At 39.5% G+C, this 25,434-nt stretch overlaps 1 protein-coding gene across 2 annotated transcripts in view; it reads left to right on the plus strand.

The window, feature by feature from the left end:
- The first annotated feature begins 22,205 nt into the window (after positions 1 to 22,205).
- The window catches only part of dpy19l1l (dpy-19-like 1, like (H. sapiens)), a 34,044-nt gene continuing 30,815 nt past the window's right edge, over positions 22,206 to 25,434 (plus strand). The window contains exons 1-3 of one of the 2 annotated variants that reach the window (XM_061718569.1): positions 22,206 to 22,514; positions 22,763 to 22,787; positions 22,872 to 22,959. In XM_061718569.1, the coding sequence (XP_061574553.1) occupies positions 22,307 to 22,514; positions 22,763 to 22,787; positions 22,872 to 22,959 (321 nt within the window). In that variant the 5' untranslated portion in view covers positions 22,206 to 22,306. Of the gene's footprint in view, positions 22,515 to 22,762; positions 22,788 to 22,834; positions 22,960 to 25,434 lie in introns of both variants that reach the window. The other variant, XM_061718568.1, reaches the window with a different exon arrangement.

Consider the following 25,434-nt stretch of genomic DNA (forward strand, 5'->3'; position numbering starts at 1 on the left):
TGCAGGGTATAAGCACATGCACATGAAATCTTCAGTCAACTCACTGACTCGTCTTGTTTAAAAGTCCAAAGGCCGTTGTTGAAATGTGTCACCCTGCACTCAGCCAACCCATCCTTCTCACACATACAGCTCACACACTGTCGATGGCCATATTGGCATGCAGCTATCAGCGCCCAGGAAGGCCGAAGCCGAGGGCCTCTGCAATAATAAACTGCTAATTAAAGGACTACAGTGAGTGGAGAGGTGTAAACTTGAAGCGCAGCTGCTGAAAGATCACTGCGGCACACCAGCCAGCCGAGGCGCTGAAAGAGCCTGTTGCAGCTCGCCTCTGTATCTGGAAATTTTGTTAATGAGATCCCGGATTATACACAGTATTCATTCAACCTCACCTGCTGGACAGGTATGTAGATTTGCAGATTGACAGGGAAACACTGTGGCAGTGCATGTCTACAGTTAGTAATGGATAAAGTTATTCTTGTTTATGTTATGTTTATGTTAAGTCTTTATCTCACAAAATGAGTCCTCTGCTTTTAACCTATCACTGGTCACACAAGGAGCAGTGGGGGTTAAGGCCTTGCTCAGGGGCCCATTGTTGTTCACTTCTATTGCCAACACAAGTGCACTCCTGTAACCACTAGGCCCCCCATCACTCCCCATAAACACTTTTGCATTTATTGCTGGAAAAATAATGTTTTTTGAGCCATAAAATGTATCTTTGCTCGATTTTCCTTATTCTGTCCTGACCTTTGTTTGTAATTAATCAAAAATCACAGAGTTTGAATGTTTATTTTGTTGATCTCTAATCCTGATATTCAGTCATTTCAGGGTATCAAAAAAAAAATTCTACAATCAGCAGAAAATGATGCTGTCTTGTTTCACTTTGACATGATTCCACTTGGTCTAAGGTAGGTCCGTGTATCTTTTGGTCATTGGATTTTTCCATCATGAGTGGGAATCAAAAAACAAAAAACGATTGGTTTATTTGATTTTCCTTTTAAAACAAAAAACAAATATTGAATTACACTGCATTTTTTCTTTTTCTGTGTTAATATAATTTAACAAAGATTCAAAATAGGCCTACGCTTTTATTTTCGTTTTCTATTTCATATAAGAAAAATGAAGTCAACAGGAACGAAAAAACGAACCAAAAACAACCGTTTATTCATATTCGTGCACCGGAAGCTGGCATTTACAACCGAGTGAACTTAGTTCTGGATATTTGACAGGCATTCCTGTGACAATTCTCTCCAGGGGAAGTTTGATTTTAATATTTTATTGGTCGGGTTTACGTGACTCGGAAATGGCTCTGTATGCGGCAGTTCGGGTAGCCATGGTTACCATGGCGGCGCTGGAACAACAGATCGAGGATTATTTTTTAAAGATTGATTAAGGACTTGTTCCACAGCGGTTTGACGCACAAACACATTTCCTGCACGTTGCAGCAGATGTGTCTCCTGCAATGCTCAGAAATGAGCGTCAGAAGATTCTGTGCTCGGCATGATCTGAGGAGAAAAAGACGCAGAGCTGGAGAGCGCTTTGATTCATCATGGCCGAATGACCGGCTATCTGTGTTCACTGGGGGTGCATGCTGGAGAAGGTCGGGTTGGAAGAATTAATTTAGTCCCACGCGTGAGGTATCCACGTGATTACCATTATATGTATACATTGCACTGCAGCACAAACTTTACCTGACGCCGGAATTCATGGTATGGCTGATGGAGCTCTCTCAGGGTTCTTCCAACCCGACCTTCTCCAGCATGCACCCCCAGTGAACACAGATAGCCGGTATTGCGGCTTTCCTGTACTTTTAGAGCCGCTTGAGAGTTTATTGTTAGGTCCTGTATATTTGCATGACGCGCTGCTGACAGAGAAGCACGCTGAGTCCGACAGAAGTTTTATGGCGTTTAATGACAAAACTCAGCCACAACGGCCTTCCGACATGCTTAATGGGTTTTAAACGTGTACACTGCAAACGTGATTGGGGTGATCAGTGATCAGTACAAAGCGGTCAACAAAAATTAGGCTACGGCTCCCTAACAGCCTGTCCTAACTGCACGCGAGCGTCCGACTGTCGCGCCGCACTGCGTGGCATCGGACCCGCTCTGAACCCGTTATCGGCCCCACGTTCTACCGCGTTCTTTTGATTGACAGCGGAGACTCGCCTTTTATTCACCCGCCCGTGCGCTCCTGAAAGAAACTCCTAAAATAACTCCTAAAAGAGTAAAGGGACAAGTAAAAGATGGGTGATTACTTGTAATCTCCCTACGTTTGTACTTTCTAAACAGAAAACAAGCTTATTATTCGGTGGAATAAGTGGGGAAAAAACCGAACAATTAATAACTGCGTGTGGCGACGCAATCAAACAGCGAACAGCTGGAGTGACCAGCGTGTTCGTGGTGTTAAATGCAGCAAACATGTCAGCATGTCAGATCAAGGATGTGGGGGAAAAGCAGAGGACACGAGAAATCCGGCAGGATCCGGGACAAATTAAGCCCTAATAAGATTAAGATAAGATTCTTATTATATCTTATTATTTTATCAGAATCTTCCAGCCTGGCGATCTCCAGCAGCTGCCACTTTATTGAGGTTCTTGTATTATAATGACTGTTTCCTACAGCGTTTTCAACTTTTTTTTCAACTTTCAACCGGCTTTCAACGCGACCGACGGGAAGAAAATAGAAGCAGGGCGTGCGACAAAAGTCCAGCTCAAAACGACGCTGCGTCGCTCGCAACCAGTGTGGACAGTGCAATAAAAAATAAAGCAATGGAACTGTTTTTGACGCTGACTCTCGCTCGCGTCGCATGCAGTGTGTATATTTGCAATATACTGTGGACATCTGAATAAAAACCTCATAAATAGATTGAATCAAAACGCTCTCCAGCTCTGCGTCTTTTTCTCCTCAGATCATGCCGAGCACAGAATCTTCTGACGCTCATTTCTGAGCATTGCAGGAGACCCATCTGCTGCAACGTGCAGGAAATGTCATTGTGCGTCAAACCGCTGTGGAACAAGTCCTTAATCAATCTTTAAAAAATAATCCTCGATCTGTTGTTCCAGCGCCGCCATGGTAACCATGGTTACCCGAACTGCCGCATACAGAGCCATTTCCGAGTCACGTAAACCCGACCAATAAAATATTAAAATCAAACTTCCCCTGGAGAGAATTGTCACAGGAATGCCTGTCAAATATCCAGAACTAAGTTCACTCGGTTGTAAATGCCAGCTTCCGGTGCACGAATATGAATAAACGGTTGTTTTTGGTTCGTTTTTTCGTTCCTGTTGACTTCATTTTTCTTATATGAAATAGAAAACGAAAATAAAAGCGTAGGCATATTTTGAATCTTTGTTAAATTATATTAACACAGAAAAAGAAAAAATGCAGTGTAATTCAATATTTGTTTTTTGTTTTAAAAGGAAAATCAAATAAACCAATCGTTTTTTGTTTTTTGATTCCCACTCATGATGGAAAAATCCAATGACCAAAAGATACACGGACCAAGGTAGCAATCAAATGCAGTCTTTTCCAAGTCTTTAGGATAAATGTTCCATGACAGGATTGTTGTCAACAACAACTTTTTAATATTATCATTTCTAATACTATAAGGATTTAGGCACTTTACCATTTTACACATTTTAATCCCTCTATTACTGTCTCTTCTCCTCCCTTCTCTTCTACCTTCCTAATCCTGTTCATTTATTTCCTGCCTGCAGGGACTGAAGATGGAAATGAGCTAGAAAAGCTTTAGTCTGGTACAGAGCATCGTTACTCTGTTTGACTCCAATATTTTATGAAGCTGATCCCTGACAAGTAAATGAAATAAAATAAACCAATAGAAGCATTTTTGTCCATTTTATTCACAAAGCATTCCGATTGTAGTCATGTAAAACCTGACCCTGCTAAATCCACAGCAAAATCTGTAGTAGCGACTGATGATTGGCCTAAAATCTTCTAATTCTTCATAACAAAGATGGTTTGGAAATGTGTTAAGGGCAGTGAACATAATTACATAATTATTTATCATAGTTACCTGGTTATTATGCATAAATATAGTCTTACTTGTCTCCTGTTTTTACTTCTCCCCCTGCCAGTCTGTCTGTTGTGCTTCCTCAGTGGTCACATGCCTGCTCATCCAGTCTCTGGTGTGTGTTTTGTTTGAGGCTGGGCGAGTGGGCGTGGCTGGCCAGGTGGCTGCACACCTGTCCCTCATCACGAGTGGTGCAGTATATAAACCCTGGACCGGTGTGCTTGCTCCCAGACTGTAAACCCCTTTTGCTCTGTGCCATAGTTTCTCCAGCCTCAACCTGTACCATTAACCCCACCTCTGGTCTTCTTCCGGCTCTACCAGTGCTTCAGCTTGCTGCTTCGCCCTCCTCACCAACCCACCTGTGTTGTCCCGTGACTCCTTCAGTCCCTCTGCCTGCACCTCCTTTATAATAAATCAATCTTTGCCTCAGCCTCTCTATTAGGGTCCTAATTAGCCCTCACATCACACCTGTGTTGCCAACTCCTCAGTAAGGAAAGTAGCTATTGGCTCTCCCAAAAGTCGCTAAATGACGTCATCGCCTAATTTGCATAATTGGCAATTTGCATATAAGTGTAATGGACACTGTAGGAGAGAGGAATAACGTCGTGGGAGAGACAAGAGTGAGTAAAAACACCCTAAATATGTTTAGAACTACAAATGTACAAAAATAATTTCAACATTAACAACATTTAATGATTTTAATACTTTGTCTAGATCCACATTACACACATCAGTTTTGTCCTGTATTGTTAAATGTTATAACAGCAAATTTAATCAAAAGATTGTTAGGGTGAAATTGCTAGCTCTACAACCAACCCTCCTCCTTTATCCGGGCTTGGGACTGGCAAAGTGACCTTAAAGAAAAAATAAACGTTTACATTTACATCCCGCTCTGCAAGCCAGCGGCGGCTTTGCGCAAGCACATTTCATTTGCAGTCTGGATGCGGAGTGGTGAGGGTCTCCTCTCTGCTCTGCTCTGCCCACTAGATAAGTCTCCAATAACACCAGAAAAAGTCGCTAGATTTGTCGCTAGTCGCTATAGGGGTCTGAGAAGTCGCTAAATCTAGCGACAAAGTCGCTAAGTTGGCAACACTGCATCACACCTTGTGTTTTTTTGTTTTCTGGATACCATGCTGTTGTGCTGCCGTCTTTTGTTATTAATAAAGGAGATTATCACTTGGGGTCAGTTGATTTATTTTTTCACTGGGATTGACACTTCTCTCATTCAGACAGTGATGGAAAGAGTGATCTGGACAGAGGAACTGCAATTTTATTTTTTTTGTCTCCGGATCCTAGCATAAACCAACTGGCTTTAGATTGCAACATTTCAATCTGGCATGGTTAGTCATTCAGAAGTGATGCTTTTTTTTCTAATCCTGCCATTATCGACTTCTGAGAAAGCTAATGAAAGAGTTCATTCAGAACTTCAACGGGAAAATAGGAGACATTGAAACTGACCGAACAGTAACAATGGAAAAATAAAGTACACAAACCTATTGTCCTGTTTTTAGCAAACTTCCCAACCTCTATATTAGATCGTATAAAGCTGTAACAATGCCTGAACGCAGTACCCCTCTCTCTCTCTCTGTTATCCTCCAGCTCTCCCCTTCTGGGAATTAAGTGAGGGGCCCCCTGCAGAAACAGCCCCTTTCGCGGTGTGCAAGAAGCCATGCAGAACACTCATAATCTTTTAATACTAGCACAAGGCAGGAAAGATTAAACCGTCAGGGTGTTGACAAGTGACAGGAGAAACTTGTCGGTGAACTCGCACACATACATTTACACGGTGTGTGCAGGGTCTCTGCCCCACTTTTGCAAATGGTCGGCGGCTCCTAAGCTTAATTAAAGCAATTGGCTTTCCAGATTGCTTCCCCAATACTCATCCAGGTACATGCGTAGCAGTAAGAGGCTTAGTCGAGACTCACTCTGGTAATGAGACGGAGGGAGCTTTCTTGAGCACGGAGGAGAAAGCGAGTTGGAGAAGTCTGGCGATGAATGGGCAGCTCATTCACAGAAAGTCTTCTGCTTTATTATCCATCACTAACCCTGAACCGAGCTTTGTCTGGGATGCTTTTTGAGGCTGTTGAAATCCTTTTTGATTCATAAAAATACATCATATTATAAAATTCTAGGGCTGTCCAACTTAAAGCGTTAACGACGCGTTAACTTAACGTTTTCTTAACGCCGACAATTTTTTTAACGCACATTTAAAAAAAAAAAAAAAAAGAAAAAAAAGGGGGGGATATTTTTTGAGCCTTTTATTTTCCTCTGTATGAGGTTATAATTACATGGAAAATTTAACTGACCAATGCACTTCATGTACAGTACAATGTTTGTGATGCATATGGTTCATTGTTTTACATTGAGCTGCTTAAAAAAAACAAGGAATCTTAACTTAGTCTTTACAAGTGTAAAGTTGGGGACTACATTGTGTTTGTATTTATGAAGGAATGTTACATTCAGGTCAAAAGCTTTTTTGGGGGGAAGTTGAATAAACATTGGCATAAAGCAGCATATTTGCATATTCTCATGTTGTTAACAGTATTAAAAACATTAAAAAAAATACCTTGAGGTAATTTAGAACAGCACAAAATGTGTGAATAAATTTGCAATTAATCGCAGTTAATTACAGAAATCATGGATTAATTAAGATTAAAAATTTTAATCGTTGGCCAGCGCTATAAAATTCATCTGAAAACGTGCACAAACTATACAATATCTTGTTGGCAACTTATTTTGGTTTGATTTTACGTTTTCCTCTGTCTTTGGCAGACGGTGCGTAATTGTTAACCGGTCCATTATCCAGAGAGTCCCAGCTGTGTGACTTGTGTCGAATGCGATGACTTCAGTGTGTGAGTGTGCAACGGGGCTGCAGAAGGAGCGCAGGGCCCCAACGGCATTGTGTATACTCTGAATGGGAGGTCACTGATTTGGGCTAATTATATTACATAGACCCTATCCAGGGTTATTAGGTCGACTTAAACAGGTTTCTGCGTGCATACATTTGTGTGTGTGTTGTAGGTCATCAGTTTTAGACATTGAGGCTGCCCGTGTTTTTCTCTCCCCTTATTTATCATTTTGACTTAATTTTTGGGTTAAAAAACAAACAAAAATAGTGTAATACTTAAGAGAGAGATGGAAAAACAACCAAAACAACTCTAACCATCTATTGAGCACAGGGAGGCAGGGAGCCAACATGTGTTAGTCTTGGTAGTTAAACCACATCACCTGGGTGTCTTCCTCCTTGCTGCTGCTAATCCTCTGCATGTTGGCCTGCCATCTATGTCACTTCCCTGCTTCATTTGTCTGCACAGCCAGCGTGGAGCAAAGCCCGTCATGTGACTGCACGCTCTGCACATCGCCTAATCATATGGAAGAGATGATCACAGGACAGGAAATCACAGCACAACGCCAAGAGAAACAATCTTTCTGCACTGGCTTAAGCCAGTCATGTCCTATTTCTCCCTCTGTGTCTTTCTGACAACTGCTTCATTACTAGTTTCTGTGCTTACTGCTTTGATTTGTTATGATTTTTTGGGCGAGACTAAAACGTTTTCTGCCTAATATTAAAGCTCCATATCCTGCTAAGATGTCCGATCCTTGAGGCATGGATTCCTTAAGACAGATGGGGAAGGTGCCTCGTATTATCGCATCATCAGCAGCAGCAGATGCCGTAGGTAGGGTTTGTAGTTTAGGTGAGGCATCTATAAATTGAGCAGTTTTATTATTTACCTATGCTCAAATCTTTATGCAACACATGCCCGATTAGCTGGAGATCCATTCCTGAAACTCTTTTTTAGTGTTGCTGGGCACATTTTTTTTAGCAATGACAAGTGGCAACGACCTCTAAGAGACAACATAGTGTGGAGCAATGCCTAGTAACCTAATCTAACCCTATGCAAGGTTTCTCAGCAAAGCATTTCCCACATTTTTCAACATCTTCACATATTGCAAGTTCACCAGCTCTATTAAATAAAGTGATCTTCTTTTATTGTTGTCCAGTTTAAACTCTTACATGTTTTTTTACCACACTGGATTGTTGGATAGCACTCTGCAGCACTTCAGAGGCGTTTTTCAACATGTATTTGACTTCAGCCTATCTATGAATATGTCCCTGGTTGTACCTCTAAAAAATATTTCATTATTTTAGTTTTTGAACTTTGACTTTGATCTCTAAACTCTCCATTTCTAGCTTTGGATGCCTAGACTAGAAGCCAAAACTTTGTGGGTCCACTTATTCATCCTTTAGCTTAACCCTTTAATCCAGGATGTGGCATATTTAATACATACATTTCTTCTTCTCTCCCACCCCAATCAGAACAAAACAAAAGTTTCATACAATCTAAACAACTGAAAAATAACACCAATAAATAAAAAAGTACATCAAATTATCCAATGCTTTCATAGTGATACAAAACATATTATGTAGAAACTGTTATAAGGAGACAAATTGTAGTGTTTTAATTTTAGTACATAACAAATAGGATAATCTAGGATACATATATAGGACTTTCTGTGTATTATTTTATACGACAGGCAGTAAAGTGTTAATTTGGAAGGTTTTAGTCACATCAGCAGGAACGCTTCGCAAGACTTGTTGCTTTGAAAATGCTCTGACTTGATGACTTTGCTGCCTTATATGGCCTCCCTCTTTACAGGTGTCATTGCAGCAACATCGTCTTGGTATTTATTTGTAATATAGTACGATGATTTTCCTTGAAATAAAAATACTAACAGGGCTATTAACAAAAGGATGATAAAGCCAATATTTAAGTCAAGTACTCTAAATCTAAATATCTCCCAGATACTGCAGGAAAGGAAAGAGACAGCATGGTCCAATAGGTGTCTTTCCTTTTCTTACGGTAACAGATATTTGTAAGACAAAGAAACAGAGGCGATGGCCTCTGATGTTCAGCCTGATGTCTCCTCAGTTTATCTCTCTATCAGCGACCGGCAGGTGAAGTCGACTGTCGGCTTTGTCCAGGGAAGCAAGGGATTCAAACACTCGAGGTCAAGGTGCGCCAGTAATCCAGGCAGCTGTGTTACCAGGATTAGAATGAGGCCAAGTGAATCACCGTGTGCACCTAAAACAAGCGTTGCCATAACAACGACCCCGGGGTAAAGGAACTGCAACAGAAAACATTTGAACACAAGAATACAGTGCAGATATTATTGCAGTACACGGATTGTCATATATAAACTTACAATAGAGCAAGTGATATATTTCTAAGCCATCATCTAATTATTATATAAAACAAAATGTGATGGTCTTAGCATTTTCTTTTTCTGACTTCATTTTCATTTTTGTGCAGCCCCTGAATTAACTGTTGTATTACTACTTTGATAAGCCAACATATGCATATATAAAAAAAAAAGGCAACTTATTCATTGAAGTTTAAAAAGTAAAGAAAAAAAACATGACAAAGTGAAATGGAGGGTGATGGTTGAGGGATATTTTTATGATGCCAACATAAATTTAAAAACATGTCATTCTTTTTTTGTATTTAAGAAAATGGTTTGTAAAGCTATTTTTGAAGCTTATAAGTGCAATTGACCATCTGTAAATGTTCCTTTGCTTTTCTATTGTTTCTTTGCCTTTTGTTATTTCTTTGCTTTTCTATTCTCTTTTTGGTTTTCTGGAGGTTGGTAGCCAAAAAAAAAAAAAGTTGGTACAATAGTATAGGCTTTTATAAGCATTTTGCTTCAGCCTATGCCTTTTCAGTTATTGTTCAACACATTTTTTGGTTTTGTATGAAATGTTAATGCTGTGCACAATGTTTTTTTTGGTGTTGTTTTGTGTTGTCATGACTGAATAAACTTCATTCATTCATTCATTCATTCATTCATTCATTCATTCATTCATTCATTCATAAGGCATTTGTTGTTATACAATGAAGAAAAATACATGATTTCTTGATCAAAGTGTGAGGTAGAACACGTCAACAGTCGCTTGATTTTTTTTTTTCTTTTACAGTCAACATATTATCGTGGAAATTTCGGACTATGACTTAAGTCTTTTTAAACCATTTAATTCTTAATTTTCAAACAGCAAACATTACAAATTATATTCACAGTTCTTTTCCCTTTGTGTTAATCTATGTCGGCACGATTACAGACTGTATAAAACAACGGACGAAGCATCAGGTCACGTCACCCATTGATTTTCTATCTAAAAAAAGAAAAACAAAAAAAAGCCGTATTGAGTATTCTAACATGCACACGCACACACACACACACACACACACACACACACACACCCCTGGTGAGCTCTCTTTTGTGGTCTGTCTAATGTGAGTCGCGGCCCTAAGGCCCCCTAAGCTCTCTAATTGAATTGGTGTCCAGAGAACACTGATGGGCCTTAATGTTGCTATAACTGATACTCAAACAACGAGTGATCATTGACGCCATGTGTTCCTGCTCTGTAATAAACATGTCACACTGACAAGGGGAGCCAGTTTGCACGCAAATTAATTCCTCCCTCCTGTCTCGTCCATCCCCCAACCCCCTAACAATCACATACACACACACCAAGACATATGCAAGTTTACCTCAAACCATACTTGTGAGAAAAAAAGCATTGTTCCATTCCATAATAATAATTAGATATACAAACATCCTGCTAAAAGCATTAGAGAACTGTGAGGCTATGAAACTCAAACTGAGTCACATCAGTAACAAATACACAGGTATGTCAATGCTAATAATCGCCAGTATGAGTAAGACTGCGGAGTATTTTCTTTCAGAATCTAAACTATGAACTAGAGAGAGTGTAAATGTTGCTAAACACTGCAGACACAATGAGAAGCAGCAAACTTTGCTGCCATCGTTGGTCGACAGCACGACGAGGGCTTTATCTGGTTATGTCTGCTGCTAAAAGCATGGTCTTCCCCTAAACCTAACTATGTCTGGTATTTTTAGCCTAAAGGTGCGGGTATACTTCTGCGTCACACACACGCAGAGCACACGGCGCACCCGTGGTGCCGTCACGAATCGTTCAGACTTCTCCGTCTCTCCGTTTGGTCGCGGTGCAGTACCCCCCGCGGCCACTAGTTAGCGATCTTTTTCTGAATGGTTTATCCGACTTTTTCCGGTCACAGTAAATCAAAGAAATAAGGACAACTATTGTGCAAAAAACAAAAACAAAAAAAATCACATATAAACGAAGAAAAAAGCCCTGGAAGTTCACTACTGATTCAAACCGGAAACCGGAAATGCTTCGCTTTCAAACGAACCAATCACAGCCCTCTCGGTCTGCGTGTGGACGGCGTCTCCTCGACGCGTAGTTACAATTTTCGGGAGGTGCACGTCACTGACGGCGCATGTGACGGCGTGTCCTCTGCGTGTCCAAAAACCACACGCCGTAGACACGGCGTCGTTTTGACGCAGAAGTATAATTCAGCCTTAAGGCTGTCAGAGGTAACAGTAAAAACACTCACAAAAAGGACAAAGGAAGAATCCTCCCTCAAAGGAATCAAACCCGAGTGTCAGGGCTTTAGTGTGTTCTGCTCCACCACCATCCTCTCCCGCCTTCAAACTGAGAATAACAGAAGAAACTACAGTATGCGTCCAAAATAATGAGTTTGCTATGAAGATTTTAATTTTCTTTTCTTTCTTTTGTTTTTGCTAGCAAAGTTATTTCAGCATATTGTGTGCTACCGCCACATATTCATAAAGGTCCCATATTATGCATATCATATATCAGCAGAGGTGTCAAGTGACGAAGTAAAAAATACTTTGTTACCTTACTTAAGTAAAAATTTTGGTTATCTTTACTTCACTGGAGTAATTATTTTTCAGACGACTTTTTACTTTTACTCCTTACATTTTCACGCAATTATCTGTACTTTTTACTCCTTACATTTTAAAAAACAGCCTTGTTACTCTATTTCATTTCGGCCTTTAAAAAACAACTATCCAGTTAAATTGCTCCATCCGGATAGAGTGAATTTGGTTGTGGTTGTTTCAGATGTTCTTGTCCAGTTTTGTTCTTACATCCGTTCCCTCAGATTCCTGCAACTAAACTTGGATGTACATTCCAATAAAGGTTAGGATAAATGATAACATGCCTCTGAAGTTTGACTTTTTGCACCATTACAATACTTATAGGCAACTAGTCATCATATGTTCTGCTCTCTGAAACACATGTTAATGCTCAATAGTACACATATATGGTTCTTTAATATATTTGCATTATACTAAGATACATTCATTTTCAATGGCTTTTGTCCTTAATGGCTTTTTTCCCCCTTACATTACTTTTACTTTTATACTTTAAGTAGTTTTGAAACCAGTACTTTGATCCTTTTACTTGAGTAAAAAACTTGAGTTGATACTTCAACTTCTACAGGAGTATTTTTAAACTCTAGTATCTATACTTCTATCTGAGTAATGAATGTGAATACTTTTGACACCTCTGTATATCAGTCACAACAATAGAGACGTGTTACTTTGATCACAACTCAAGAACTCCCTGTTTGCTCATGTGATCATGTTTGGTCCGCCCTCTCCCACTGCTACCCGCTCACTCTGCTATTATTGGTTACTTTCCTTAATCAGTTCGACATGTTTCTACCAGTTAAGTGCTGCAGCAACATAGACAATTGGAGGATTTTTCCTTTATGCACTGAATCACATTTAAGGGCGCTGGGCTGACCCCACATAGGGATCGATGCATATTGATCTCAAGAAGGCAAATCTGCAGATACAGTTAATGCTTGGGTAAGCAGAAAATCGTTTTCAAAAATAATCTCTGGAAGCTCCTAGTAAGTAAGAATCCTCCGTTGTTTATGTCACAATGTGGCTGGAGTTGGACCGAGATGCAGGAGACGAAAGTAGTTCCAGGAAATGTGATTTATTAAAACAGAAAAAAAAAAAAAAAAAAAAACTGCTGATCAGGTATTACCAAAAAACATGAGAACATAAACTTGAAAAACCTAAAAGCATGACATGACACATGGCGGAAGAAACAGTACGGAGCAGCAGGGAGGAAGGGAAAGACAAGACAAGATGTACGCAGAAGGCTTGACGAGACACGGGCGCAAACGATCAAGACAGATGGGAACAAGGGAAGTCAAGACAAAACTTTAACAAGGACATGGGATTTCAAAATAAAAACAGGAACCTAACTACAAAAACTGTGAACAAACCCAAAAACGGTGAGATAAACTCAAAACCATGACAGTTTATTAGTTATTACGTCCTGTAAATATGATCTGAAAACTCGATTATAGGCAATTTTGAACTTTTGAAAGTCTGAAAAAGTTATATGGGACCTTTAAAGAGGTTATGGCTATTTTAGACATTTCCTATGAGACGAGATTGGCATTTTTCTCAATAACTTCATTCAGTTTAAACATTAGCATGCTTCTAAAAAGGGTCTCACATTAAGAATTTGCAGAGGGAAAAAAACACGAGGTTAAAGGTAAAAAGCAAAAAAAATATGTATTTCCCTTATTGTATTATTCATTGTAAATTTTAAATTCTGAACTGTGAAAGAAAAAAAAAAGAGACGGTAGTGGAAATATGAAAACCACATGATCTTATCTTTAGGCTTCAACGTTAATTGGACTTGCGAATAATAATTTGTACACAAAAAAATAATTTAATGATTACACTTGTTACATTGCTCTTATGTTTTAGAAGTAAATAAGACTAATTAAATGAATCAGTTGAACTTTAAAGGCAATCTTCACGTTAGAAGTTCTTACGTTTTGAAGAGGTTAAAGAAGGAATGTCAAAAACAGCTCACAGATAGCAATTTGCAGTAATGTAAAGAATCATGCAGTGTGTTTTAAAATGTATTTTTGTGTTTTCCAGGTATCATTAATTAGCAGGTGGTCCATTACACACAACAATCCAAGTGTCTTGGATAGACAGAGTTGTTGTTGAGTTGTCAGTCTTCATCCACAACACTGACTCAGCCAAAAACCTCTGTCACTCAGTACCCACCTAGCCGTTCTGTGTTTGCAGTAAAAACAAATTCCCTCTGTGCAATAGCAAGCTGAGCTAACAGTTTTCAGTAGCTCGTCCCTCACCGGCACCCCATCCAGCAACACCTCGGGGTTTCTGACAGCCATGGCGACCACTGGGCCTCAGTTATTGTACTTTGGCTCACACCGGCCACCTCAAATCTTCAGGGCTTTTTGGAGAATAACACTGAGGTGGTGAAGAAGAGCAGCAGGCTGCTGCTTCTGATGACTGGAAACAAGGTTCAATGATGAGCGATACGTCTTTTATCCCATGTGATGTCCACATGTGCTCGCGGTTTCCAGCCACGTCTTTGGACAGACGGAGCGGCGAGGGCACAAACGCCTACAACAACTGCTGAGGGTGGTACAACAATAAGCAGAGTTTCAGATGTGTGTGGCCAGAGAGAACGCCTGTTTAAATAAGGATGTGAACAACACTTTCACAATCACATGAAAACGCTGAAAAATGACACAGTTTAGCTCAGCTGGAAGAGCTTGTGAAGTCAAATAAGTACCAATGTACTTGTTCCCGAGTGTATTTAATTGCAATTCATATATCTGTATGTTGTTTTATTTAGATCTGTTATCCTACAAAGACACACGAGACAAATTAGTTTTTTGAGACTGTAAACTACTGAATAGAATAATATGTCTCTATGCATGAGACATGGATAGATTTGATCTTCTCTGGTGTTTATTTATTTATTTTATTTTAGTTTTAATAATTGTGATATCATGAGGTGTCTCATGAATGATGAGGTATTATGAGGTGATAAACAGTGTCTTTTTTTCCACAAAAGATGCTTGATTCTGCTGGAAAGTGGAATTTTTAAATGGCGACAAAATTGTTGAATTCAGCAACTTATATTATTTTATTGTGTATTACATGTTATAAATAATTTTTACATGGCAAGTTAGAGTTTCACCAACCATTTGAAAGCCATCGCAACTCTGTGAAGTCAGAGGGATGACCCATAATATTGTCTCTAGTGAATGAAACATATTTTAAAGGGTTTTTCACCGTTGCTTCAGAGCTAGAAGGTTCCTGGTTTAAATCCCAGTTGGGGCCTTTCTGAGAGGAGCGTGCTCGCTTTTCCCCTTACTTTTTATTCCAGTTTCCCGCCACAGTCCGAAAGTATATCAGTTAGATTAACTTGATCCTCGGTTCATGAAAGTATTGCAGTCTTAAGAAACACCTGACTGCTCGGATCTGTGCACAGATGTTGCCTCCGTGTTTCTCTCTGATACAGATTCTTTCATGTAGACTTTGAAAACAGAATAGCACCTCCCAAAACTTTGCATTCCACTTTGGTTTCCTCACCCACGTGCAGTCCTACTGCCACATCACCCACCTTGAGCTGGAATGATTTATTTGTGGAGTTAGAGGGAAGGCGTCAGTACGTCACCACCAGAGGTCGGACAGTTTTCCTTCCATCACTCTTCTTTGGTCCAAGCTAAACAAATGAGATCAGCTCATCTTAGCTGTTGTTCCTGTCTGTGACGCCACACCATCTCGTCTGAGACAACAGCTGTCTCTCAGCCCAGATACATCACGTTCACAGTTACTACACTCCTGTTTTGTTTTGTTTTGTTTTTTAAAGCCACTCTACGTAGCAATACGATTTCTCACCACGTGTGGGCAGCATATCACTAGAGAGTTAATGTGTTCTACAAGCGGTACCAGAGCGTCCCTTGTCATCAGCACAGTAGTGTCAGTGGTTCTTTTGTAACAGTAGATATATCTTGACTCCATGTGGTCAGAAATGGCAAATAGAATAGCTTCTGAGCCAATTTTCTAATCAATATAAAAACTAATTTTGATGACAAAGGGATTTTGCAATAGCAGTCTGACTGATGTTACCATTAAAGATCCAAATGAAAAATTACTTTTTTTATGACAAAGAAATAACTGCAGAAGAAATGAAGACCTGGAAACAGCCAACCAGGAAGTCCAGAAACCTGAGTCCAGACTGCAGATATATTCTGGTCTTTTAGTGACACCTACTGGTCTAATGTGGGGAAGCTTCATACTTTCCTGAGAAGGGTCAAATCTCCATTTCATTTCAGGCTACTTGTGGCCAAATATTTTATAATAATAATAATGGCTTACAGCTTAAGAAAACAAATATCCTATCTCAAAAAATTAGAATATTCTGGGAATCTTACTCTTAAACTGTAAGCCATAATCAGCAATATTAAAATAATAAAAGGCTTGCAATATTTCAGTTGATTTGTAATGAATCCAAAATGTAAGACATTTTTGTTTTTTTAATTCCATTACAGAAAATAAAGAACTTTATCACAATATTCAAATTTTCTGAGACAGTCCTATATGTGGTAAAATATTTTAAGAGATAAGGAATTTAAGCATTAGTAGTAAAGCTTTAGTATCTGCCAATTCAGTTTTATTTTGAGGCAGCTCGGTCAATCATCATCATCCTCATCATCATCATCATCATCATTATCATTATCATCATCATCATCATCATCATCATCATTGTCGTCGTCGTCTCTAACTAACAATAATAAGAATCAGAATATTTGTTCTATATATTTTCAGAAAGAGACATGAATGTTGTTAACACAACACTAGTTAATGTGCTGAGTGGATATAAAACATATTTTCAATGAATATATGCTTCACCTAAGGATAAAAACCTTCAACTAACAGCCTCTTTTGGCCTTTTCCCTTTAAAGATCTCCACCATGGATTATTATGCTCCACAAACTGATTATTGATTTTACAAAAGTGTTTTTCTCTTACATGGATGTCCATCCTGACACAACCTTCAGCATTTATCCAGGCATGGGAGCACCGCTGGCCAGTGACCCCTTAGTAGCTGTGGCAATGGGGCAGCAAGGGGTTCAGTGTCCTGCTCAGGGACACTTCAGTGATGGCAGCGACTGTGGTTTGTGGTTGTTTTGTTTTCTGTGCATTTTGCCTTATTTGTTGTCATTTTACACCACTCTTGAGTCATTCAGAGTCTGTTCTTAGTAACTAATGTTATGCAAGTGTTCACAAGATTTCTAATTATTCGTTTTGCACGTCTCTCTGCGGTTGTTTCTCATCCTGTTGCAGTTATTTTCCTTTTTTCTGCCATTTTTGAGTCTTGGAAGTTATTTTCTTTGTCATTGCTTTATGATAGAAATGGTTAAACTAACTTTGGTTGTCATTGACCAACTTTTCAACAAAATAAGAAATTTGTCAACATACTAGTGTTTCTTCCCCCAAGCTGTTGCTCTGATGAACTCTCATCACTCAAGAGTAATCAATCATTGTGCTAATAATAATAATAATAATAATAATAATAATAATAATAATAATAATAATAATAATAATAATAATAATAATAATAATAATAATAATAATAACCACAATCATATGCTGTAACAATGCAGCTTTCAATAACCATTAAATTAGGTCTATATATGTTAATAAGAGCCATTTGTCTATTTACTGTTTGCCACTATTTAAATAATGGGTAAAGTGGGCAAAATAAGCGGAATCAAATTCCCTGTCTGGCATATTGATACTTGGCCAATAAAGCTGATTCTGATTCTGATTCTGATTCATTTCTCTGTGGCAAAAATTGTTAACTTAGATGAGGCGTTTTGTTTTTGTGAGTGCATATTTTTGCTTTTGCGTTTCAATACTGCCTTATTTATTCCATGAAGCGGTTCATTTAAGCTTTATTGCCATTTATCTACTTCTTTATCACCCATTTTTGTAAAGACATTTGGGAGCCAATGTTGCCATGGTTACACGTGGAAGCGTGTTGCAGTGGCGCCAGACTGCCACAAGGCGGCGCTGACTGACCAGCTTTTCTACGAGGAACAAGTCAAACATCACTCAGGTACTGAAGGTTCAGATCAACCTTGAATCATTCTGGGTCTGTTCATAGTAACTAATGTTATGTAAGTGTTCACAATATTTCTAATTATTCATTTTGCACGTCTCTCTGCAGTTGTTTCACATCCTGTTGCAGTTATTTTCCTTTTTTCTGGCATTTTTGAGTCTTGGTCATTTTTCTTTGTCATTGCTTAATGATATGAATTTTTTTTAGCTTGCTGTCTCTTTGAGGATGAAACTCAATAACTTTGGTAGTCATTCTTTGGCATAAATTGTTGATTTAGATGAGGCGTTTTGTTTTTGTAATTGCATGCATTTCAATACTGCTTTATTTATTCCATGAATCCGTTCATTTAAGCTTTATTGCCATTTATCTACTTCAAAAGTGTTTTTTCTCTTACATGGATGTCCATCCTGACACAACCTTCAGCATTTATCCAGGCATGGGAGCACCGCTGGCCAGTGACCCCTTAGTAGCTGTGGCAATGGGGCAGCAAGGGGTTCAGTGTCCTGCTCAGGGACAGTTCAGTGATCTTTTCAGCTTATGTCACTTTGTGGTTGCTTTGTTTTCTGTGCATTTTGCCTTATTTGTTGTCAATTTACATCACTCTTGAGTCATTCAGGGTCTGTTCATAGTAACTAATGTTATGTAAGTGTTCACAAGATTTCTAATTATTCATTTTGCATGTCTCTCTGCAGTTGTTTCACATCCTGTTGCAGTTATTTTCCTTTTTTTCTGGCATTTATGAGTCTTTGAAGTCATTTTCTTTGTCATTGCTTAATGATGGAAATGATTAAACTCTTTTTTTAGCTGGCTGTCTCTTTGAGGATGAAACTCATCCCATTCTCCTCCTTCAAAAATACACTCATAACATTAATATGTGATCATTGCACATGTTTGTAACTCTTCTGGACAAGCGCTACCACTTTTTACACATATTTTTTATAATGTGTTTTTTATATATCGTGTTTGATTGTTTGTCTCACTGTGATTGTATGTGCTTGACTGTTTGTGCTGCCTCTTGCCCAGGTCGTCAGTGTAAATGAGAAACTGTTCTCAACTGACTTACCTGGTTAAATAAAGGTTAAATAAAAATAAAATAAATTGACCAACCTTTCAACAAAAAAAAGACATTTGTCAACATATTAGTGTTCATTTCTCTGTGGCACAAATTGTTGATTTAGACAACGTGTTTTGCCTTTAGATTAGATTAGATTCAACTTTATTGTATATATATATATATATATATATATATATATATATATATATATATATATATATATATATATATATATATATATACATGTATATATATATATATATATACATGTATAAATATGTATGTACATAGTGCAGATTAATAAATCAATACTGCTTTATTTATTCCATGAAGCAGTTCATTTAAGCTTCATTGCCATTTATTTACTTAACCCATTTTTTATTAGGGCCCGAGCATTTACAGTGCGAAGGCCCTATTGTATCTGTAGGAGATGTTGTTTGTATTTTTATCCTCGTTTTTATTTTTCCGATGAAATGAGGGCCTTTTTTCCCCCTAAACGTGCCCCAAAAGTCACTAATTTTTGCACGCAAGCCAGGCCTGGCGAAAAATTTGATATCTAATGGTTTGCATTAATAGGCGTGGTCTAACGGCTCAACAGCGCCCCCTAGAAAACTTTGTGCCTCAAGCCCCGCAATACAGTTTGACGTACATGCACGAAAATCGGTACACACCTGTATCATGTCGCAACTTAAACAAAAGTCTCTTGGCGCCATGGCCGAAACCGAACAGGAAGTCGGCCATTTTGAATGAATCGTGTAATTTTGGCGCAATTTATGCCATTCCTTCGGCCGTTAATACGGCCCGAACCATAACGTGCACCCAGGTGTGTTAAACATCTAAATATGCATTGCCATCCTGCGACGACGCGCATTACTTTTCTCTTTCAAAAGCGTTACCGTGGCGACGCTAGACGCCAAAACGCGCGCCGACCCTTCATCTGATTGGTTCAGACAGAAAAAACGTTGTGCCTCAAGCCCCACAATACGGTTTGACGTACATCCACCAAAATCGGTACACACCTGTATCATGTTGCAACTTAAAGAAAAGTCTCTTGACGCCATGGCCGAAACCGAACAGGAAGTTGGCCATTTTGAACATTTTGAATTAATCGCGTAATTTTGGCGCAATTTATGCCATTCCTTCGGCAGTTAATAGGCTATGGCCTGAACCGTAACGTGCACCCAGGTAGGTTATACATCAAAATGTGCGTCTCCATCCTGCGACGATGAGAATTACTTTTCTCAGTCAAAAGCGTTACCGTGGCGACGCTAGACGCCAAAAAGCCTGCCCCCCCCCCCTTCATCTGATTGGTCCATATTTGATAGTTCCTACTTTCTGCCATAACTTTTGAACGGGTTGTGATAAAGACATGTGGGTGGTGTCATTGGACTCGTTATTGAGTACTTGACCTTCATTGGCATGAATTAGCCCTGCTCCTTCTTCTGATTGGTCGATATGTGATAGTTCCTATTTTCTGCTATAACTTTTGAATGGTTTGACATAGAGAGTCGTGGGTGGTGTCATCGGACTCGGTTTTGAGTCCTTGAACATAATTGGTGCAAATTAGCCCCGCCCCTTCTTCTGATTGGTCGATATCTGATAGTTCCTACTTTCTGCCATAACTTTTGAATGGTTTGACATAGAGAGTCGTGGCTGGTGTCATCCGCTAAATGTCAAGGCCTGAAGACATGTACATGCAAGTCATACAAGCGCTTCCACTGCAGCACGCCTGAACGTGCACAAGGGTGCAAGGTATGGGCAGAAATATGTGCCACTAGAAACTGAATTAGAATAATTTATATTTGAATTTGAATTGCTCAACTTGAATAATTGCATTAAAAAACTGAATCTGAATCACATAATTTGAATTTATATTTTTTTATTTGAATCATTGCATTGAAAAACTTAATCTACATTCAGTTCTCACAATTCAAATTCAGTTGTTGTAATTCAATTTCAATTTTACTGTGCCAGACATCCGGGTCTAGTTAGGTGTAGTTCATCACACACTCTTCAGCAGAAATGTTTCTATAAAACGGCAAGATATAAATCTACACTTTTTACACAGAATGGAGAAAACCCAATAAGTTTCGAAATATCTAGCTCCCATTGGTCGTTTATATTGTTGAAAGAAAATAGAGGTTATAGTAGGCTATGTGAAAAGGAGTTCTTTGTATCTGCACTCGATTGCTGTTCCTCGGAAGACCCGGATGTCTGGCACAGTAAAATTGAAATTGAATTACAAGAACTGAATTTGAATTGTGAAAACTGAATGTAGATTCAGTTTTTCAATGCAATGATTCAAATTAAACAATACAAATGCAAATATAAATTATTCAAATTCAGTTTCTAGTGGCACATATTTCTGCCCATAACGAGGGCCCGTTCATCGCTGCTTGCAGCTTAAAGGGAAAGTTCAGTTTTTTACAACCTGGACCTTATTTTTGGCATTTTTTATGGTCGTATACTCACCCAGAAAAGTTTGGTGTCATTTGGAGTCCTTCGGAAGATATTAGGAGTTTTGTGCGAGAAACTCATTCATTTCTTTTATGAATCACTAGATCTGCTTCTGCGCGTCTTCCAGGACCTGTTGTCTTCATCCGGGGCTGTGTGTGTAACAAATAAATCAGTTTGTAAACAAGACCTCTGACCTCATGACGTCATCTCTGTGCGCGCATCCCAGACACAGCTCCGTGTACAGCTGGAGTTCGCTACTGTTAGTTTACTGTTAGTTATTTGAAACATGTCTGAATATTTGTCAAATTCTGAGGTTGTGGACGACGACTTTGAATATGATGGACGTCCTTACCGTTTTGAGCCAGAGTATACGATAGCAAAGTCTAGCTGTACCTGTCTGCGATACGCGCATGACGTCATGCAGGTCAGAGGTCTTTACAAACTGATTTATTTGTTACACACACAGCCCCGGATGTAGACAACAGGTCCTGGAAGCAGATCTAGTAATTCATAAAAGAAATGAAGAGTTTCACGGCAATCATGTGTTATTTAGACGCTGCATCGTCTGTGTCCCGCTGTGCCCCGTTCACTACCGTTATATGGAGAAGCGGCTCGCAAAAAACCCCTAATATCTTCCGAAGGACTCCAAATGACACCAAACTTTTCTGGGTGAGTATACGACCATAAAAAATGCCAGAAATAAGGTCCAGGTTGTAAAAAAACGGAACTTTCCCTTTAAATATTTTAAGGAATTCGGGAGCCAGTGTTGCCATGGTTACAGGTGTAAGCGTGTTGCAGTGGCGCCACGCTGCCACGTGGGGGCGCCGACTGACCAGCTTTCCTCCGAGGAAACAAGTCAAACATCACTCAGGTACTGGAGGTTCAGATCCGAGGACCAGATCTACGAGCCACAGTGGAGCTGCTGACCATCCTCCCCGGCCATCATGGTGACCAAACAGCGCAAGCAGGGCGGCAGGACCGCGGCAGCCCAGCCCGACCGCGACAGGAGCCCCTTTGTTTCTCCCCCCGGCAAAAGTAGCGCCCGGCGCCCGGGCAGGGAGGGCAAGCCCGGCCACGGCCCGCACCCCAACGGCCAGCGGCTGGGACTCACGCCCTCGGCGGCGTGGAGGCTGGGAACCACGTTTCTGCTGGGTGAGTCCCGGGCTTTAGCCTCGTTAGCTCCCAGCTGAGCCACCAGCTAACCAGGCTAAAAGGCTGATTTATGGTTCCGCGTTACATCGACGCAGAGCCTACGCCGTAGGCTCTGCGTCGGTGTAACGCGGGACCATAAATCAGCCTTAGCCAGACACGTGGATTTCAGGCAAAGTTCACTTGTGATTTACTCTCTAAATGCACAGAAGTAAACCCCTTGCATTGAACTGTTGTTTTCCTCTCCACAGCTGGTCTGGCTGGATATTTTCACTGGTAAGATGCACCAGCACAACACTTACAATGAGATGCTTTCTCTGCAGAATCCTCCTTCACACATGTCTCCTTCTGCAACTACAGGCATCACCTGTCACAACTATTTGAGAATGACAGGCACTTCTCACATCTGTCTAATCTGGAGAAGGAAATGGCTTTTCGAACAGAAATGGTAAATAATACTTTTTATTTTCATCAGGGATGCACATGCAACTTTTTTTAAAAGGCTCATTCCTTATGTCAGACACTCAGCAGTTGATATATTTAACCAGAGGTGGACAGAGTACTCGACCCCAGTACTTGAGTAAGAGTACAAATACTACTGGTCAAAATTTACTCCGTTACAAGTAAAAGTAGCTCAGTCAAAATATTACTCGAGTAAGAGTAGAAAAGTACTTGCTTTTAAAGGTACTTAAGTATCCAAAAGTAAATGCTTTTAAATTTACTTTAAGTAAAAGTAAGAGTAAGAGTAAGAGTACATTTCTTATTTTCCACATCAGTAAATTACTATATTTTTTCTAAATTAATTTAAGGATCTTTTAACTCTTGTTTCTGAGAATTAACTCTTTGAAACCAGCTGCACTGATGTGCTGCTTTTAGAGCCACAATGTTATATAAAACCTGCAGAAACACCAAAAACAAATCAAATGAATGGGATCATAAGAGGACAGCACATGATGCAGAGTTTATTAACAATCATGAACTAAAACCAAATGAACCTGCACCATCCAACTAACTCTGGATCCCCCTCAAAGACCACTGCTTTACAAAAAACTTTGCCCCCGTTTTTTACTCAGTCGAACTCAAACATTGAGTTAAGATACGGCCAAGGATTTTGTGAAAGTCCCTGCTCCGAGTCCGGCTCATTATCAGACTCAGACGACTCAGCGGATTGTCTTTCTTCTCCTGACGCAGGCGTAGCCATTGTTGCGGCTCTGTCTTGACTTGTTGCGGCTCTGTCTTGACTTGTTGCGGCTCTGTCTTGACAAACGCAGGCTACTTTGGCGGTATCGTTTTGAGGAGGCTTGACGTATTTCCGCTTTACGTACATCCCAGTGGAGAGCGTGCACTGTGATAGGTCTCCTCCTTTGACAAAAACAGCTTGTGTCCAATAGGATTTTAGGGAAGAAGAAAAAAGAGCAGACCTGAAAGTAACGAGTACTTTTCAGCCTTCCTAGAAATTTACTCGAGTAAAAGTAAAAATATTTGTCTTGGAAATGTATTCAAGTAAGAGTAATAAGTACCAAAGGAATCTAATACTCAAGTAAAGTACAAATCCTCTGGATATGTACTTAAGTACAGTACTCGAGTAAATTTACTCCGTTACTGTCCACCAGAAATTGAGACAGATGTAGGGATGCACCTCTCCTAGAAGGAAATGGCTTTTCAAACAAAAATGGTAACAGAAATGGTAAATAATACTTTTTTATTTTCATCAGGGATGCACATGCAACTTTTTTTTAAAGGCTGATGATGCTCACTGCTAATGTCAGACACTCAGCAGTTAATATACTTTAGTTAATTAGGGATGCACCTGCCCTATTTTTTTTATACCCTTTTCCGACACCAGTAATCAGGTTTTGCATATCGGCTGATACCTGAATCAAGCCGATCCCACTGATGGCTGGAAGACGCAGGAGGAACCAGGCTTGACTTAAACATGAGTTGTTGTTTTTTCACTTTGTGAAACAAAGATCTGCTTTTAAAAAATGTCTTAGGATATCCAATCCCAAGTGGCCAAGGCTTCTTCCCCTTGTTTAGTCCTTACTCCTTCTGCAACTAGGCATCACCTGTCACAACTCTTTGAGAATGACAGGCACTTTTCACATCTGTATAATCTGGAGAAGGAAATGGTAAATAATATTTTTTATTTTCATCAGGGATGCACATGCAACTTAAAAAAAAAAAAAAGGCTGATGATGCTCATTCCCAGAGGTGGACAGAGTACTCGACCCCAGTACTTGAGTAAGAGTACAAATACTACTGGTCAAAATTTACTCCGTTACAAGTAAAAGTAGCTCAGTCAAAATATTACTCGAGTAAGAGTAGAAAAGTACTTGCTTTTAAAGGTACTTAAGTATCCAAAAGTAAATGCTTTTAAATTTACTTTAAGTAAAAGTAAGAGTAAGAGTAAATTTCTTATTTTCCACATCAGTAAATTACTATATTTTTTCTAAATTAATTTAAGGATCTTTTAACTCTTGTTTCTGAGAATTAACTCTTTGAAACCAGCTGCACTGATGTGCTGCTTTTAGAACCACAATGTTATATGAAACCTGCAGAAACACCAAAAACAAATCAAATGAATGGGATCATAAGAGGACAGCAGATGATGCAGATGCAGATCATGAACTGAAACCAAATGAACCTGCACCATCCAACTAAGTCTGGACAAACGCAGGCTACTTTGGCGGTATCGTTTTGAGGAGGCTTGACGTATTTCCGCTTTACGTACATCCCAGTGGAGAGCGTGCACTGTGATAGGTCTCCTCCTTTGACCAAAACAGCTTGTGTCCAATAGGATTTTAGGGAAGAAGAAAAAAGAGCAGACCTGAAAGTAACGAGTACTTTTCAGCCTTCCTAGAAATTTACTCGAGTAAAAGTAAAAATATTTGTCTTGGAAATGTATTCAAGTAAGAGTAATAAG

This window comes from Cololabis saira, chromosome 3 (genome assembly GCF_033807715.1).
Source record: "Cololabis saira isolate AMF1-May2022 chromosome 3, fColSai1.1, whole genome shotgun sequence".
NCBI classification, from domain to species: domain Eukaryota; kingdom Metazoa; phylum Chordata; class Actinopteri; order Beloniformes; family Belonidae; genus Cololabis; species Cololabis saira.